Below are 17,886 nucleotides of genomic sequence, written 5' to 3' on the forward strand. Positions count from 1 at the left end.
TTGGTCTGCATCTGTAAGGTCTATGGAACGCTGCTATGCAATAAACCCCTCTCTCTCTCTCTCTCTCTCTCTCTCTCTCTCTCTCTTCCAACCCAACAGAGATGACCTGGACAATTGCTGCTCAAGGTGTGATTGAACAGCCTCTGTGCATAGTAAATAGACGCATGTACATTTCTTGAAAGAGAGAGTAACACAGGAAGTGAGAGGGAAGAAGAAGAAGACCTGAAAATCAAAAACTAAAGTTTTGACTTTTTTAAACTAGCTGACAGATGAGCCATAGCGTTGAAGGATTCAAATACCATGGATGTTTGCTGTGAGGAGCAAAGAGAACAATGCACCAAAACAGGTAATTAACTTACACAGAGAAACACAAGATTCTCAGCTGACACCGATGCACATGAGATAAAACACTGACAGCATGAGAGAATAAATGGTATAATGTGGGGAAAAAAGAAGAGAGTAACCTTCAAGGATGATTACCGGACGAGAGGGTGAAGTGGTACAGCTAAAAAATATCACACTGTACATACCTGGAAAGATGTCAGAATCTACCTTTAGCATTGGACTGATCTGTTGAATATACTGTATAATATGAGGGATCTTGAGGAATATTCTGTTCTTTACTACATTTATGTGCATTAACTTTTTTATTCATCCTTTGTGTGGACCTTTCTCATTTTGCATACAGTAGATACATGTATCCAAAACCAATTCCTGGATGTCTGAATCACACAGTCCCACCATAGACACCCAGGCCCTTCTCCAGTCTATGCTGCAAAAACTGAAACTCCAGCCGGGCTCTGGGAGTCAGGGATGCCAGCCCCAAACCAGTCCCACCACTGGTGCCCAAAGCCAGGGGCAGAAAGGAGGGACAGGAGACCCATATCACAAAACTGTCAGTGAATTCAACAGCATCTCTGTGAATGGGTTTGGGACAGCAATGACAAGGCCAACTCCAAGTGACATCATCATAGGTCCAGCAGAAGAGGGCAGAGGGGGCCTTGATAAGGGGGAACGACGTGAAATGAGGAAGTTGGATTCTCACGAGGAGTTTGGGATACCTGTGTCGTACTTCAGCCCACAAATTAATGCCCTCACATTGGACATGGGAAAGGAAACATCTTTCTTGTCTTCTCTTGGTGTAATTTCCTCTCCCTCCCATAAAATCAACACTGACAGTGATAGGACTGAGAACAGAGACTCAAGAGAGGCAATGTTGCCAGTGTTAACCCCAACAGGAAATATGCACAGTGTTTCTGCAAGCACACCAAACAATGCAGATGTCACTTCCTTTGAGAGGGCAGAAGATGAGCTACAACGGGGAAGGAATGGAAACGGTAATTCTCCAATTAATCCTGTCAATTCCCATGATGACCGGCTTTCCCTTCCCGATACGTCACCTTTGACCTTTAGGACGGTGACAGAGGGTGTAACTGAATCTAGAAGTCAGGGACAGGACAATAAGGACAGTTCTCCCTCCCTTGTTCAGGGCTTTACTCCCAGAGTCTATGCATGGTCAATGAAGACTGTAGAGGCAAGTCCAAGCTCAGGAAGTGATGCTAAGAGCACAACACTTCCTGTTTTAGGGGGACCAAAACTGGTCCCAGAACCAAAACTGAAGAGGAGATCATCTGAGACCAAAAGTAGGAGATGGACACAGAAGATCAAGGAGAGATGGAAGGAAAGACATGGGAGTTTAACGAAGAAAGGGAAAGAAGAGGGTGAAGTTGAGGAAGATGGGAAGAATGAAAAAGAAGTGAGTAGTGTTTTTCTTTAATTGTCAAACTATAGAAACTTTAAATTAAACTTTTCCATTCCATTCTGGGGGAGATTTAATTACCTCTGTATTCAACAGCTTTCCCCTGAAAACCGTCCACAGGCAGCAAATAATCTCACCGACATGTCAGATAAGGAGGGAGAAATGGCCAGGAGTGTTGATGCCCCTCCAACGCTTTCAGAAGACAGTACTGTAGAATCACCTTCACCTAAAGATCACAACAGGTATTTTATTGATTTATTCATGTGCGTGCGTGCGCGTGTGTGTGCCAGGTGAGATGATTACCTCCTCTACCTCTTTTTTCTTTTATCATTCATCCTTTTTCCAACAAAGCTGAGAGAGAAACAATACAAGTTTAGTCTTACAAACCACTATACTATAACTTAGGTTAGGTGTCAGTGATTTGAGTGGCAGAGTCGCACCAGAGAATCATTCCTGACTGACTGAACCCATAACTGCACCCAATGGATACTTTGGTGCCATAGCATGGCTGGCTCCACTCTCGGTTTTGGGGTGACTCAGTGTTTAGCACTGTTGCCTCACTGGTTTTGAATCTCAGTGGTGGTGGCCGCCTGGGGCCTTTCTGTGTGTAGTTTGCATGTTCCCTACATGTTTATGTGGATTTCCTCCCACACTAAAATGCATGCTAACTAAATACTCCTGCCAGCACTGGCCTGAGATGTGCTGGAGAATCGCTGTTCACTGCTCCTAATTAATTAGTTAGGATGGGTTAAATGATGCGTACGATTATACATTCACTTAAAAACTTAACATACAGTATTGGGCCCTATTTTGCGTGTCTTACCAGGCCAGGCCTTATGACTTGGTGGCGTGGCCAATGCTGTTCGGCCATTTAAAATAGCGAAACCGCATTGGCCACGCCTCAAAGTTTTATATTAAGATGTAGCCTACTTAAGACGCGCAAAATATGGCCCTTAATAGCACTTGTCTGAGGCTGCCGTGATGATACAAACTACACACACAGGTTACTTTAACATTTGTATTTATCTATTTAATTTTATGTCCTTGTGGGGAAATTAATTATCTGGAATGTACACATCCTAACTATTAGGATATTAGGAGCAGTCACCTTGAACCTTGCCTGCTTGGGAGCAGGTAGAGGTTAAATGCCTTAAATGCATGAAATTAAAAGGTTTGAGAACCACAGTCTCAACTACTATGATCGACAGTACCAGCCATGGTTCGGAGATATAGAGATGAGGCATGTGAGGTATTTGTGAAGTGATAATTCCAGACATAACTGTGATGTCAGTTATGTTGATTGATACTGCTTTGCTCTTTCTCTCACTCTCTCTTTCACTCCCTCCATTCATTGTGATTTGACAGACACACCCTGTTCACTGACATAAACTGTCACTAACCATTAATTCAGTCTTCACCCTGGCATTCATGCAGATATTAATTGACACATTAACCTCACAACATCAGAATGAGCATATGAATATTTCCATGATGCTCATGAAAGTGAGCATAAGGATACAGAGTCAGACAGAGGGAGTCGTGCACCTCACCCACATAAAGGGGGTGAAACCCTAGGCTGATTTTTGTTGAGTTTGTTTATTATCAAGTTAAAAACTATACAGCATTGTAAAAATATGGCAGGGTATGGTCACACATACAGTATGTGTCTGAACGGGAGTAGTGTCCAACATGTCAATTACCCATGTTGTCTTGCATATTGTGGGCAGTGCCTTAATGTGATGTGCATAGAAATAGTGGGTCTTTTACTTACGTTGGAGTGGAAAGCATTTCTATTGGCTGACGCTCAGTCAAAGTTCACAAATGTCGAACTCCACACGTTGAAAGCGACACGTCAATGTGTCTTTTTCTTTTATATGTATGTGTGCCTTAAGACTGACCTTATATAGTACACCGTGATGATGATGTAAGCAACGCCAGCTGCAGCTAATAAAATTAATAATAGGTCTGTTCGATTTAGGTGTGTCGATACTGTCTACGGTATGTTGGCACCTATATGGTAACTGTAGATCTACCTCATTTGGTCGCTGCTGTTCATTGGAGCAATGCGTCATTGTTACTTACAGTTGGGATGCTGAACCGGAGGAACTGGATCCGGCATTGTGGAACTGGAATCGGTTCCATCACATTTGGAACTGTTTCAGGAACCGTTTTTAATCACACTGTCAGGGCTGGTATGTGGATCCCAACCCTAGTCATCGTGGCCGCCATATTTTGTAGGAAGACCCATGCCCCTTAATACATGTATGTCCCATATGTACCTGTATGTCTATGGAAGCAGGAGTTATTCAAATCATAACTCGCTGAATTCTCAACTGATTTTCACATTTGTTACAAATGTCATGACATGTACAAACTACATGTTATGTTATGGTTTTCATACCAAAACACCAGGGTTATATAACAGAAAATACTTAGTGTCACGTACGTAAGCAGGCGCTTACCTATTTATGTCTATGGTTGGCACACTCATGGCTTTGGGGCACATCTAAACCCACTTTAAGTTTTTTATTTTTTATTTCAAGACAAAGTGCTGTTACAAGTACATAATCTCCCATTGTTATGATGCATTGTAATTATAACAATTTTTTAAATGAAGTTTCTCTCTTTTGACAGAACTCCCTGTGACTTTGAATTTGGCCTGGGGTCATTCAGCTTACTGGACGAGATCCTTGCCGGTCACGAGTGGGCCAGGTTTCTAAGCCCTACCCCCCCAGGTGGCATAGCCAATCAGAAATTATTTGAATTTTCAACAAGCCAACCAGGAGCCACCCTGAACGGCCAAGACCAATGCAGTGGCCAATCATCTTTGATTCACACACGACCAGGAAACATAAACAATCAATGGAAAGTGAGAGAACCTGAATCAGCTGCAGTTTTGGCATCGACACCGGTATCAAGTGATATTTGCATGCCTGTAAACATGGACATTTCAGAACCAAATCATGTTCCAGCACAGGATATTGAAACTGAGATCATCCAATCAGAGCCAATGGACCATGGTCATAGCCAATCAGATACAGAGTGCAATAGGGCCGAACAGAGAATAGACCTGAAAAATACAGTAGATTTCACCTTTTCAAAGGTAAACAATCATTGAAATAATGATTCCAGTAAACAATAACTAATTTAATAGATAAATGCATATATTATCTTTGCTGATAGATTTGCAAAAATGCATAACAGTATAATAAATAAGAGATCCCTTTGATATTATGATATGTTATGTTGGAAAGTTATGTTACGTTATGTTTTTATGAATCAATTGTAGGTTCATCACCTTTGTTTTGTACTTTTGTTCACAGCCAGCAGATGTGCTGGACAACTCATCCACGACGAACAGAGTCCCTCTGAACAGAAAGAGAAGGTCACAGGAGAAGGGAGGAGAGGAGGACCGCATGGAGCAGGGGGACGTGAGGGAGAGAAAAGATGCAAAGAGAGGTCAGAACAAGAAGTTTTATCTGGTCAAATCCATTCTGCATGTATAGACTGCAGTCGAAGTTAACAGAGCTTCATATGAGAACTTTACTGTGTAGATCACGGGTCTTAGGGGGTCCTCACAGTTACTATCTTTGTGTGATAGGAGCCTTTTTTATTTCCTTTACATTAACCACTTCAACCCTATAGCATCCCTATTCTGAGAGGAACATTAGCAAAAATAGCAGGTCTACTATTAGAGAGATCTAATAGTAGATTGACTATTTTCAGCAAAGAGGTTTAGTGTAGATGTAGAAGGACAGGCCATTGAGGGTTTAAGCCAGGGGTTAAATGTCTGAAATAAAATAAAAACATTGATACACAATGAATGATGATAGTCAATGAAGCTATATGAAAGCTATGAAAAAAGTTGAATCTGTAACACAATCGTACACAATGAATGTAGTAGTGGGTCCCTGGTTCATGGCTCTCTCTGCTAAGGGGTCTTTGGCCTGAGAAACGTTGAAGACCCCTGGTGTGTAGATAACGTGATTTGTTCGCTGTGAAAACGCTTGAAACCCACTGTAAATCTTTTCTCACTCCTCACAGACGAGCCCATGTATTTGCCTGGATTCTCCATCAGCAAAGTTTCCCATGAGACGGAGAAGATAAACGATAATGGCGGTGACATTATGTTCTCTCTTTCATCTCCTCTGTCACCCTCCTCTCGTCCTCCTGTTGCTGTGCCCCGGAGTGCACTGAGAAAATCCGTGTCTCAAGATTCAACGGAAACGGCGACTAAGAAGGTGAGATTAACCATCTTTGTAATGTTCTGGCCATGTTGTGATGTAATGTTGTGATGACTCACATTAAAAATTAGTTATTATTATTAGCCATTCTAGGAAATATGTCTATAATTAATCAGAACATTGGTTCTTTATACTTTGGCAGCCTAAATAGCAGATATATACAAGCTCATAGCGCATCACTTGCACGTCACTTATATCAAATCGAAGATCTACATTAGTAGTATAGAAGTATACATACAGTATATATATATAGTATTAGAAGTATACATTTTCTAACGCAAATCTTTGCTTCTGGAGGTCACTGGAACAACATATTTTTGATATGGGGGGGTCAACAGTCAAATACATTTTGGGGGTCCTTGACGTGAAGAAGTTTGAGAACTATTGATGCATACTATACTACTAAGACTCGGCCTCAGGTCTTAGTTAAACTCACGAGACTTTTGTCTAAAATGTCTACCATCCTGTATTTCCAATTTCATCTTCTTCTACTCCAACTCTTTCTTTCCATCCCTGTGCACATTCTCCCGGACTCAGAGGAGAGTTGAGGAGACTCGTCGAGTTCGTTTCTCAGAGGAAGTGATCACCATTGCGCCCATCAACCTGGATCTAGACATTTTGGTCTCAGACGACGACTCCATAAGTGAGGACGACTCGTCCGTTGAGGGGGATCAAGGGACGCAGCAAACGGAGCAAGTGGTGACAGTGACACCAGCATCACGATCTGCTCTCCCCGCCTGGATCAAGGCATTGAAGAGGATGAAGACTGGTAATGGTAAGAAGACTAAACAGTGACCAACACTGACAGCGACAGTGAGATCAAAGGCAAAAAGGTCTGTGGTGCTGCACACAATATATGAATATACTGTACGTGTCAAGTAAGGGAGTGCAGAGCTTATTTTGTGCCTTTGACCTTTGTTCGTTTTGGGACCATATACACTGTAATATGCCTTCAAAAGGTTGTTGGATGTGCCGCTGTGCAACAATTTTGGATCTTCTTGAGTGACAGTGAGTCACCCTGTTCTTTAAAGCTGCGACGCCATCTGCTGGCTCACAACCTGGACAAATAAACACAACCTGGACACATGAACACACAACTGGCTCACCTTTCAGACCCAGATTACTGTGGAAAGAGCTACAGCAGGAGCGTGATCCGTTTCCTTTCCACACTTCCATCTCCTGGGTGTGTGTTGGGACCACATGGATCACCATTGTCGTTTTTAATATACGTATTCTGTAATAATCTCTGACAGGACACACACACACACACACACACACACACACACAAAAAAAGGAAATATTTAGTCATGTAATTATCCCCTTTTCTATTGAAAATACAGTTTATGAGGATACTTTGTTTTAGTACATTTTGTTGTATAGCCAGGCATCTCTCTGTTAAAAATAGTCATTAAATGAGGCCTTTATTTTACACAGAACCAAATCAAAGAACTAAATGCAATAAACTCCAGAAATAGTTTGACATTGAGTTATTTGGACATTTTATTAATTCCAATATGGATATGATGACAATTAGGATAATCTGCTGGGACTGGTCTTGGATCCCTGCGGGTGGGAATTATAGGAAAGCATCTGGGTACACAGTGAGTGTGGGGCTATCAGTGTTCTTGCCCCTCTTTGTTCACTTGTTAACATACAGCAGTGCTACAGTACATCTTGATACAGCCTGCAGAAAAGAAACAGAGCCAGACTAGACTGTTGGCATACGTACCTTTGGGTCCAATGCTGATCCAGATTTAGGAGAGTCCTACCTAGACCATCGATTAGCGATGTTTTGACCAATATTTTGTAATAATAATATATTTTATATACCGGTAATGTATTTTTTTTTAAATAAATCTTAATTTCAGTTTTCATTTGGGAACTTTTAAGCAAACAAATGAATACAAACAAGTACAAATAACCTTTTGATCGCTAAACTTTAAAAGCTGCGCTATGCAGCTTTCCTCGGTTGGAACCTGGGTGTCCTGACAATGACAGAATATGCTCTACATACATGTAACTTAATCTGCTGTCATCTCCATTATATGTTTGCTATTGATCTGTATGATTACATTAAGCACATTAATACTCTTGACCAGCTGCTGTCACTTCCTCTGTCCATTCTGTTCCCAGAGCCATTAAGATGCTTTTTAGTTCTATCTGATCTATTAGTGGCCCTGATAGATCAATCAATGGTCAGAGAATGTGGTGACAGAGGAGGTTAGAGTGGTAAAGGCTGCGGTGGCTTTCATAGTGGGGTACAGGGACCCCCACGGGCCGTGAGGGTGTTCGTCATTTCACTTGTGAATGATTATTATTATGTGATCACTATCACCACTATGAATCAATTTATTATTATGTGATCACTATCACCACTATGAATCAATTTATTATTATGTGATCACTATCACCACTATGAATCAATTTATCATAAATAATGCCACAGCCTAATGACAGTACATTTGCCCCCCCCCCCCCCAAATGTACTTTCATTAGGCTGTGGCATTATTTTGACCAAGAATCCCTCTTGATTCTTACTTCCTTGAATCTCTTGTGAGAGACAGTAGGTGAGGGGAACGATGAAGGAAAAAGCACAAAGGATTTGGGGCTTGAGCATTACGTTCATTTTCAGATTACTGTATATGAATTTAGTTACATAGTATGTATGCAACAATTTACAGTATGAACACAAAACTTAAATGAAGATGCAACAATTCTCTGCACATTTTGCTCTATTTGAAAAAGTGGCTTGATGAATGAACTGAGACCCTGATCTCCCTGTAGTCCATTAGTCTGTGCAGTGTGTCCGATGTAAACTCCCAGGAATGCACTCATAATGGCCCATCTGTACACCACAAGCCACAGCCACTTACGCACCCCATAACGCGTGCATGCGCGCGCGCGCGCACACGCACACGCACACACACACACACACACACACACACACACACACACACACATACACACACGTCTCTCTCTCTCTCTCATCCAAAGACAGAAGAACAATGCAATGTCATAGTAATCACTTAATTCAAAGTGGTGTCAGTACAGTACATATTTCCACCAATACTGATTTTTAGCATAGTATCTGTCATATAGGACTTGACTGCAGAGAGAAAATACATTTTAGTTGCATGCCATCAATCATAAGAATAGTTTGTACTAAAAGTAAAAATTTGAATTGCACGGGGAAACATAAGGTATCACTATTCTTTTATTATAGTCAAGATATTGCAGTGTTTTCACGAGACTACATATATTGTATGGCTGAGTTTACATGTAGGTTCAACAAGCAGTACATACATGGTGAGGGGGATAACTGTTTAAATGCTGTAACCTCGTATTTACGTATTGGATCTTTTGGGCTGGATGAACTAACTGTCATATACAGTACGTATATGCTCTCTGAAGAGGAGTTTTACGCTGACTATGGACTTATTCCTCTGCTCCGCCAATCCCATCCCAATTGGGAAAAGCCTGGCTAGCAAGACTACATCTACTACACTAAGGTGTTTTCATTGAAACACTGAGTTTTAAAATGAAAACCATCTCTGTCCACATGTTAGTTTATAGCACCTTGTCAGGAGTAATCTGTCAATACTCCAAGGCTGAAAACCCATGACCATTCACGTACACTGGCATGCATGTGCAAGGTATGTCAAATTTGACAGCCATTTGACAACAGCACCCATGAAATGGTACTCATATCATACTATTCGGTTACAATACAAAATATTATGGGTAATGTTATTAGGCTATAGATTTGTGGTAAAAGACTTGACACCACACTGAGAGGAATTTGTATACTATATCGCATTTGCATTACATACATTGTGGGAGTGTAGCCTACAGGAACCTTTCCCCTGCAGTATTCAAGTATCCATTGGCCTATGGGGTATACTATGATGGAGCCGAGCGAGACCGTGCATGGTGCTGTTAATATAAGCAGAAGCCAGATATTCTATAAATGTACTGAAACATTTTGTTGGTTTAGCACTCTCTACCACTATTGATTTTCACGAAGAATAGGACAATTCTAAATGGAAGTCATCAGCGTAATAGGCTACCAACATCAGTGTAGATCTGATATCGAGAAGGAAAATTAAAGATTCATGAATCACACTACGAGGTGGCAGGTAGTTGATTTGTATAGGCATGTACAATCTGTTTGGATGTTATATGAAGTAAAACAATCAGACACATTGCTATAGCCCCAGTAGAAGTAGTCTCACGTCTTAGAGGACATGGTGCGCACATGGATGTCAGTGCTGCTGTTTGAACACACAAACTGAGATTAGATAAACACCGAAATATACAGTATAAATGTGAGTATCCCAAAAACCTGAGTGTATGGTACATGTACATTTGAATCGTACCAAAGGTTATAATCATATGATAAAAGTATTAATGATGGTCACTATTTTTGTGCCAAATTAAGTAGCCAACACATATTTTGGGGTTATGATTGAGGTTCACTGGAGCAACGACATGACCCCATAGACTATGATAGTGCATGGTTTCCTATAAGAGTACCTACTGTAGTTTCAACAGGAAATGGCGGTATGTAATTAATTATAAATTATAAGGACAGGTATTCTGTACCAGCCCAATTCAAGCAGTGTCTGTAATAACAATAATATCATTCAGCAATGTACATCGAGTGGTGCCCTCTTTTTGGTTGCTATTTCTAAAAGCGGATGTATTATAATAATAGCTTGCTGCTTCCCTCCTGTACATGTCTACATGCTGGAGTTTCCCAAAAGAATCGCTTGCAAACAGTGTTTGCGAATGTAGCAAAATGTATTCTCTAAAAAAAAAAACATCCTACCGTGTATGTAGCCTACACTAGTGGAGATGATGATAAGAGGGTGGATGCAAGGCTGCAGGAAACCAGAATGAAGTACACCTCAAACTGAGACAAGAGAGGTGGTTTCTCCAGAATTGCCAGGGAGGCTGTCCTGTCAGACGGCTTGATCAGCAGAGAGAGACCCAGCTCCAGAGTCATAGGAACTCTTCATTCCTTGTTTGATTGACAGCTCAGCGAGCTCGCTCCCAGGGCTCTGCAAGAGGGTTGCATCTAGCTTGGTGTCTATCGCTTCTCCAGAGACCTGTGGAGAAAAAGAGGCGACACGGAGCATCAAAGAAATCTAAGCTTCAGCAGACATTTGAGGTTGTAGATGTACGAGCCGGCAAGCGGACAAAGTTTCAGGAAGTGCAGGCAAGAAGTTGTACCTCTTCAAACTTCTTGGCCTTGTATTGATCTGCCCCTTTCAAAAAGTTGAGTAAGATGATATCACAGAGCACTGTGCCCTGCAGCCAAATAGTACAACATTGAGGAGGTTAATGGTTATTCAGAAAATACAGCATTCACATTCATCCAATTTCATTAATCACTCATCATGTGACGAATAGCTGCTCTACAAGCTCACAATGCATTGTGATGAAACAAACTGTGAGCTTGTAGATCTTATAATAGGGATATGCCAGTTTGAAAGTGGTTAAGATGTGATCTTACTAGTCCAATAGAAGTGAAGGCAGCAACAAGGTTGATCAATGTAGGTATAGTGCTGAATTTCCCTGCCTGGATGAACACAGAGGGAAATAGTTCCACATTATATGAATGACATATTATGTCCTTCATTAAGGCCCTCTATTGGGCCCTGTGAGTTCCCACTCCAGTGAGAATATTGTAGTTCCTTTAGAAATGTGCTGCATTTCAAAATGAAATATGCTCTACACTTTTCATGCATACACGCCAAAAATATGTTCTCAATGCACACCAGAAAGCTGGCCTGTGGCCATGGGTTTCATGTAGGCTAGACAAAAGAATAAATTTGGTTGACAGACAATATTGATATATCCAGCATGCTCAACTAATCGCTAAGCTCCATTCTGTCCCTGCTTGCAACATCAGTAATGTATTCCATGGACATACTGTATTTTTCATTATGCAATCATTCAGCAAAAATAGACATTGGCGGACACAGACATGCCCCCAAATACCTGTATGTCTCAAAGAATAGATTTTTGTGATAGTCAAAATGATCTTATTATTATAGTACTAATACTTAAAAACAATGTTTTGAACATTATTATGAACTAAACTCAAACCAAAACGACTTGGTGGAATTCATCTGAACATGCATACATGTGCATACTATGTTATACACATGATACAGTACATGTGTGGTTTGGTGCAGCGGTGGCCGAGCGGTTTGCGGAGCGGTCTTGATACCGGAAGGTCGCCAGTTCTAATCATGTTAAAACTACCACCGCTGAAGTGCCCTTGAGCAAGGCATTGAACCCCTACCATGAAATGTTCTATGAGCAGGGTGTGGCTGTAAACAAGCATCTCGAGCTTAGTCCACTTCCCTGGGTAAACAAAAAAACTTTGCTTTGCTTAGGTAGTTTTTCACAGGTCTCCACATTACTTACATTGCCAGTGACCATGATGTCAAAGCGAAGTGCAAAAGCCTTGTGGAGAGTTCGAAATTCAGTCCCATTTTCCGTCTTGAAATATTTGGCAAATCTGTCAATGGATGGAGAGAAGGAAATAGTACTCTGTTAAAATCTCCGTTGTCCGATTTAATTCTGAAAGAGATAAGTGATATGGAAGGTCCCATAATTACCTGAAGTTATAGCCTTTGGAGACCCTATTCCTCCTAAACGGGAGATCGAGTTGTGTGAAGGCATACCTGGGTAAACACTCATCAACATCCAGATCAAGGTTGCACTTCCACTCAATGTTTATTCCTATCTCTCCGCCCTGAGAGATGAAAGGAACAAGAGATATGTAGATAAATGTAGTCACATAATATCTTTACATTAGATATTCAGAATCATAAGATAGAATAAGAACTTCATGTACAGCACATGGTCAAAACTGTTTTCATGGTAATAATTCTTGCTTTTATTACCATTACTAATGCTGCAACATTGTCAAACAAAAATATGTATATTTTACGCTTTGTCTTATTATCGTATAAAACATAACAAAGTAGTAAAGTCCACCCTGAACATTAACATTAAAGACTGCAGCTAGAGAGACCTGTCTTAAGGCTAATTCTAAACTTAAATTAGACTCATATTGTACTGTACATGACATATGTTCAACAGATTCACTTGACAAAAAATATGTAAGAATGTATAGTATTAGTATTCTATATGTTATCTATGTATGTATCTATACATTCATGATTCATAAATGTGTCTGACTGTACGAACACGTGATCAATGCCAATACTACGAATAAACACATTTTAATTCAGCAAATATGAATAACAATAATATTTATATAACAAAACTGGGCCACAGGGCCATGCCACACAGTACAAATGAGCCTTTGTAGAGAGAAAGAGCAAACACACGTTCAGACCTTGTCAGAGAGGGAAGCCACATCTGAGCCAATGTACTTCAGTATGTCCTTCACTTGGAATATTGGACACAGAGGGTTGGTCACTGGGTCGTATTTACAACGTTTGAGTTGGGATGATGTCAGAGTGGGGGGGAAGTTCCCCCTGAGTAACAAAGAAAGTGATTCGTTGGTCATTTTGTGCTTTAGATGACTACAATTAAGACCAGTGAAGATGTGCATTATTAACCCATTCTGACCTGAGATTAGATTCTAAAAATGTCTTCTACATCCTGACAGTTTTCAATCTTTGTATTGGTTTTGCAATGCTGTTCTTTCTTTCTTTAAAAAAAGAATATATATTTCCAGTTCCACCCAGTTTTAGCCCCTACAAGGCATCTCACCAGACTCATCCGTAGGGTGAGATCTTTGACCGTCTGGATACACGAGACTACTCTCATAGCAAATGTGAATAAGGGTAATTAAATGTACAAATCTCTATCGTTACATTTGTGAATATGTCTACATGTGTCTGTCTCTGTATGTGTGTATATCTGTGCATGTGTGTGTGACTCACCTTGTGACATTGAAGAGCGGAAACCGGACACTATTTTTTATGAAGATGGTGAAGTTTTCCACATACAGCATCCGTTCCCTGATATGGACAGGTGAACAGATATGAATAATAATGACAAGCTTCATGCAGTCAACCAACATACTGTGTAGAATGTGTGTGTGTGTGTGTGTGTGTGTGTGTTACCCTTTGACCCTCTCATTCTCAACTGGACACCAGCCTTGAACTTCACATCTACCCTTTCTTTTCATTCGTGGCACGTATTTCCTGGTGGATCGTGTCTCATTTTTTCCAATGGGAGATTGTGTCCCGTTTATTTTACTGGACGATTGTGTTCCATTTATGTCACTTGGATATTGTGTCGCATTTATGACACTGGAAGATTGTGTTCCATTTTTGTCAGTAGAAGATTGTGTCTCGTTTTGGTCACTGGGGGGTAGAAGACATCTACCCGTTACAAAACCTGGGAACAAGATAGAGGAGAAACAGCGTTATAGACTGATATTGACAACAGTGTTTTGGGGTACAAGCTTCAGGAAGCCACTGCGTTCTCTCATATTAATAATCTTTCAATTTGATTACTTTGCCCAACATGAACACTCACCATTCCCAAGGTAAGATTCATCCATATGCTCCTCACAGTCTATGTCGTCTGTGCAATAGAACAAGCTAACAGTCTGAACACAAGCACAGAAACATGCACATGATGTACTGGGGTAGAAATAAATTAAGATACAGTATGTCAGCTCAACACAATACACAGTGTATTTTCAATGGGAAAGTTCAATCCTATCCTTTTCTAAAACTACCAACGAGTGAATGTTTTTTTTTTTTTTTTACAAAACAGCACAGTTTGTTCTTTGAAATTTGAACAAATGGGCTTCTGGATCACTGACTGATCAAATATCCATGATACGCTCATTTAAAAACCTTTTCTACTGAATGCATACTCACCTCTTTACATTTCCCTTGGAACTGGTTCTCTGTGATGACCCAGCTGGTCATAATACAGAACACACTCGAACCCTAAGCACATATAAGCACACAGTCATTTCTTATATGTCGAACATAATTCTATATAACAATGTTATGTGAAGTGTAGTGCCTTCTTATTGTAGTATGTCAGACTACCCTGGTTCCGTTCAAATAAAGTACGGTAAGTAGAATTAAGTAAGTCGGTCGGCGTGGCTTGTTGTTTTTCCATTGGTAGATGGATATCTGAGCTAGAGTGCAACAGCTCTCCCGGCCAGTACATATCCACACTAGTATTGAATAAATTAATGCATTTGTGACACCTGTAATTATTCTAATCAGAACGTGCTGCATGTATAATGTCATATCACATAATAACTTGGATAATCTTGCATCCTAATCATAAAATGAAGACGTGCATGCACACACACACACACACACACACACACACACAATTATTGAGGTAGAATAATCTGATGGTTTTCTGATTCAATAGTATTACTAGGGATATTTTATTTATGTATACAGGGGGCCATTTCGGTTTTAAATATGAATTTGTATACAGTAAAACACTGCTTTTAAAATGATTGTGAAAACCCCAATGCATTAGACCTAAATAATAATAAATATTTTGTTTGTATACAAAATGTAATTGATTTATTTAAAAGCCAATAATGCTTTGTCTATGTGTGTGCAGCATTTACTTATATTGTATAAATGTTGACCATATTATGTTATCAGGGCCACACACCTGGGAAGGGAAGACATAGTCCGCCACATCCATCACCTGGCCGTTGTGGTACCCAAAGCCCTTGACTTTGGTCATGACAGAGGACTCTATGCCTGTATCAGTCACCTGGTATGCTTTCTCATAGATGAAGACATAACTGCAGAACAGAGAGAAAACAAACGTGAGATTTTACACAATTATGTCCTTCTGTAGTCTAATTAGATCGTTGGGAGCTTGGAAAAAGCATGGGGACAGAGATAGATACACAGACTGTCTGGTTACAGGTAAACCAAAGAGTATAGCTTACAAGTTGATCGATCGCCCATGCACAAACACACCAACAAGAAAAACATGGAATATGCATGCTCTCTTCTACTAATGCCACTAATACTGACCAGACAAAGTAGGTGATGACGAGTAGCTGTACGATCCGGTTGATGATCCCTACAGACCAGCTCTTGACCACCACAGACTTGGTGGTCTCATAGGTGAAGAAATCAGTCACAAACGCAGAGATCCAGCCCATAGCTATGTGCACATAAGAGGGACTGTCCTCCTCTCCCCTGTCCGTGTCAGAAAGAAATGAGACTGATTCTCAATGACAATCAGTCATGAAAAAAAGTTATCCTTTTAGAAAGTCTGAGTGTGAATTTTATTGCCAAATGCAAGTCACTGTCTAGTTCAGTTTCTCTCATCCTATGTTCCTCTGCTATATCACTGATAAAGGGACTTCAACCCCCCCTGATTCTTGTCCCTGACCCTTTGTTTTGATTGGTTATGGACACATATTGGACCTCCCATCGCACCTCCCATTACCACAAGAGAAATTAGACAGAAAAAAAGACAGCCCTTCCTCACTGAAAACCTCTTGCTCAACCACTCACTGTGTCCTCACCACAAATGCATATTATTATCTCTTATCTCCCATTTGAAAATGTTCCTGTCTCCATCTCTTGCTCTATTGTTCAGCACTTTTGAAAGCGTGCACGCACACACACACGCACACACACAGTGAGCCAGTCGGTTGGAGTTTCGGCTCAGACTAAATCTCAGCCTCTTAAAGTTCCATGACACTCTGAGGGAATGAGGGGGATTTTCACCCTTCACTCCCCCCCTCTCTCAACCACCCACTGCTTTCTCCCTGTCTCTCTCTCTCTCTCTCTCCCTCTCATTTCATGTCAACATTTGAGCCCTGTGTAGTTTTGCTGTGAAAGTTCTGTTTCTTGTCATTTGTCTAACAGTGCAGACAACAGAGATAGCCTAATATTGTACATTACTGTATAATATACACATATCATTAGTGACAACGTCTTGAAACACACACACACACACACACACACCACACACACACACACACACACACACACACACACACACACACACACACACACACACACACACACACACACACACACACACACACACACACACACACACACACACACACACACACACACACACACACGTTGTTTAACAGCTACATGCCGTTTACTACTATGACGTGCAGTTGTAAATCTGCACTACACAGATGGGTCATGATCTAAAACTAGCCTAACCCATTCAAAACGTGGGGAAAAAACGGGAAAGCATCTGTGTCATTTTAGATTTTACCATTGGCTTTTCAAAGATCTTTGAAAAATCTTGTGTTTTAAATATTCTTTAACACAAATCTTCTGTTCTGGGGGTCGCTGGCACAAAACATTTTCAGATGGAGTCCACAGCCAAATGCATATCAATTTTGGGGGTCCCTGGCACAAAATCATTCAAGGACCACTGACCTAGAAGGCATTTGTAGAATTGGCCTCATGTCTTTGGTTAAAATAAGTGTTAAATAGCTCTATATTCTGATAGTACTCATTGCTATAGTGTCCCATGTCTATCCAGCTCTTGAACAGAAAATACAGGTCGGCATACCAATTTGATCCAATCAGAATAGAGACCTCAGACAGGAAGCAGATCAAACAAGTGAAATTGGAAGATTACTATCAGAATATAGTGCCTTAATCATTTAACAATTGTTTTAACCAAGGAATTGAAAGAATATCATTGTAATACCCTACTTTTAAGTCTTCAAATCCTTAATAATTTAGGTATGATGAACATTCATGAACCATCCACGAATACATGGATTCCCTTACTCTGTTTACACCATGAACCAAGTTTTACAAATCCATTTAGAAATGACAGAAACATCAATCTTAACTATGGAGCGACGGTTACACGTACAATGACCATTTCTCAGATGATACACTACAG

General features: G+C 40.5%; 2 protein-coding genes across 4 annotated transcripts; one reads left to right on the forward strand and one right to left on the reverse strand.

Moving 5' to 3' along the window:
• The first annotated feature begins 107 nt into the window (after positions 1–107).
• On the forward strand, positions 108–7,705 carry LOC308322979 (uncharacterized protein). Of its 3 annotated transcripts, none has more exons than XM_080774516.1 (7): positions 108–346; positions 689–1,756; positions 1,856–2,001; positions 4,394–4,862; positions 5,083–5,218; positions 5,804–6,000; positions 6,541–7,705. In XM_080774516.1, exons 2-7 carry the CDS (start codon positions 719–721, stop codon positions 6,796–6,798), a joined length of 2,244 nt encoding a protein of 747 aa, XP_080630642.1. In that variant the 5' UTR covers positions 108–346; positions 689–718; the 3' UTR covers positions 6,799–7,705. The 3 variants fall into 3 exon arrangements, with proteins under 3 accessions (XP_080630642.1, XP_080630644.1, XP_080630643.1); XM_080774518.1 differs by having other exon boundaries at positions 4,394–4,628; XM_080774517.1 differs by having other exon boundaries at positions 1,880–2,001.
• Positions 7,706–9,171: 1,466 nt separating this feature from the next.
• Positions 9,172–16,336, reverse strand: p2rx3a (purinergic receptor P2X, ligand-gated ion channel, 3a). The gene is made up of 12 exons (XM_080774844.1): positions 16,026–16,336; positions 15,652–15,787; positions 14,883–14,954; positions 14,533–14,605; positions 14,115–14,391; positions 13,932–14,009; positions 13,379–13,520; positions 12,633–12,769; positions 12,439–12,532; positions 11,519–11,584; positions 11,236–11,313; positions 9,172–11,111 (listed from the first exon to the last, which is right to left on the reverse strand). Exons 1-12 carry the CDS (start codon positions 16,154–16,156, stop codon positions 10,965–10,967), a joined length of 1,431 nt encoding a protein of 476 aa, XP_080630970.1. The 5' UTR covers positions 16,157–16,336; the 3' UTR covers positions 9,172–10,964.
• Between the last annotated feature and the right edge of the window lie 1,550 nt (positions 16,337–17,886).

The sequence above is a fragment of the Protomyctophum bolini genome (genome assembly GCF_963924005.1).
Source record: "Protomyctophum bolini genome assembly, chromosome: 10".
In the NCBI taxonomy this organism is placed as follows: domain Eukaryota; kingdom Metazoa; phylum Chordata; class Actinopteri; order Myctophiformes; family Myctophidae; genus Protomyctophum; species Protomyctophum bolini.

What these genes read in the sequence shown, in the direction of transcription:
- LOC308322979 (XM_080774516.1), top strand. Translation starts at nt 719, where the DNA reads ATGTCTGAATCACACAGTCCCACCATAGACACCCAGGCCCTTCTCCAG. An exon ending in ATGGGAAGAATGAAAAAGAA is followed by an intron (nt 1,757 to 1,855) that starts GTGAGTAGTGTT and finishes TGTATTCAACAG; the next exon opens with CTTTCCCCTGAAAACCGTCC. An exon ending in GAGAAAAGATGCAAAGAGAG is followed by an intron (nt 5,219 to 5,803) that starts GTCAGAACAAGA and finishes CACTCCTCACAG; the next exon opens with ACGAGCCCATGTATTTGCCT.
- p2rx3a (XM_080774844.1), bottom strand. Translation starts at nt 16,156, where the DNA reads ATGGGCTGGATCTCTGCGTTTGTGACTGATTTCTTCACCTATGAGACC. An exon ending in ACTATGTCTTCCCTTCCCAG is followed by an intron (nt 14,955 to 15,651) that starts GTGTGTGGCCCT and finishes ATATGTGCTTAG; the next exon opens with GGTTCGAGTGTGTTCTGTAT. An exon ending in AGGCCAAGAAGTTTGAAGAG is followed by an intron (nt 11,112 to 11,235) that starts GTACAACTTCTT and finishes TTTTCTCCACAG; the next exon opens with GTCTCTGGAGAAGCGATAGA.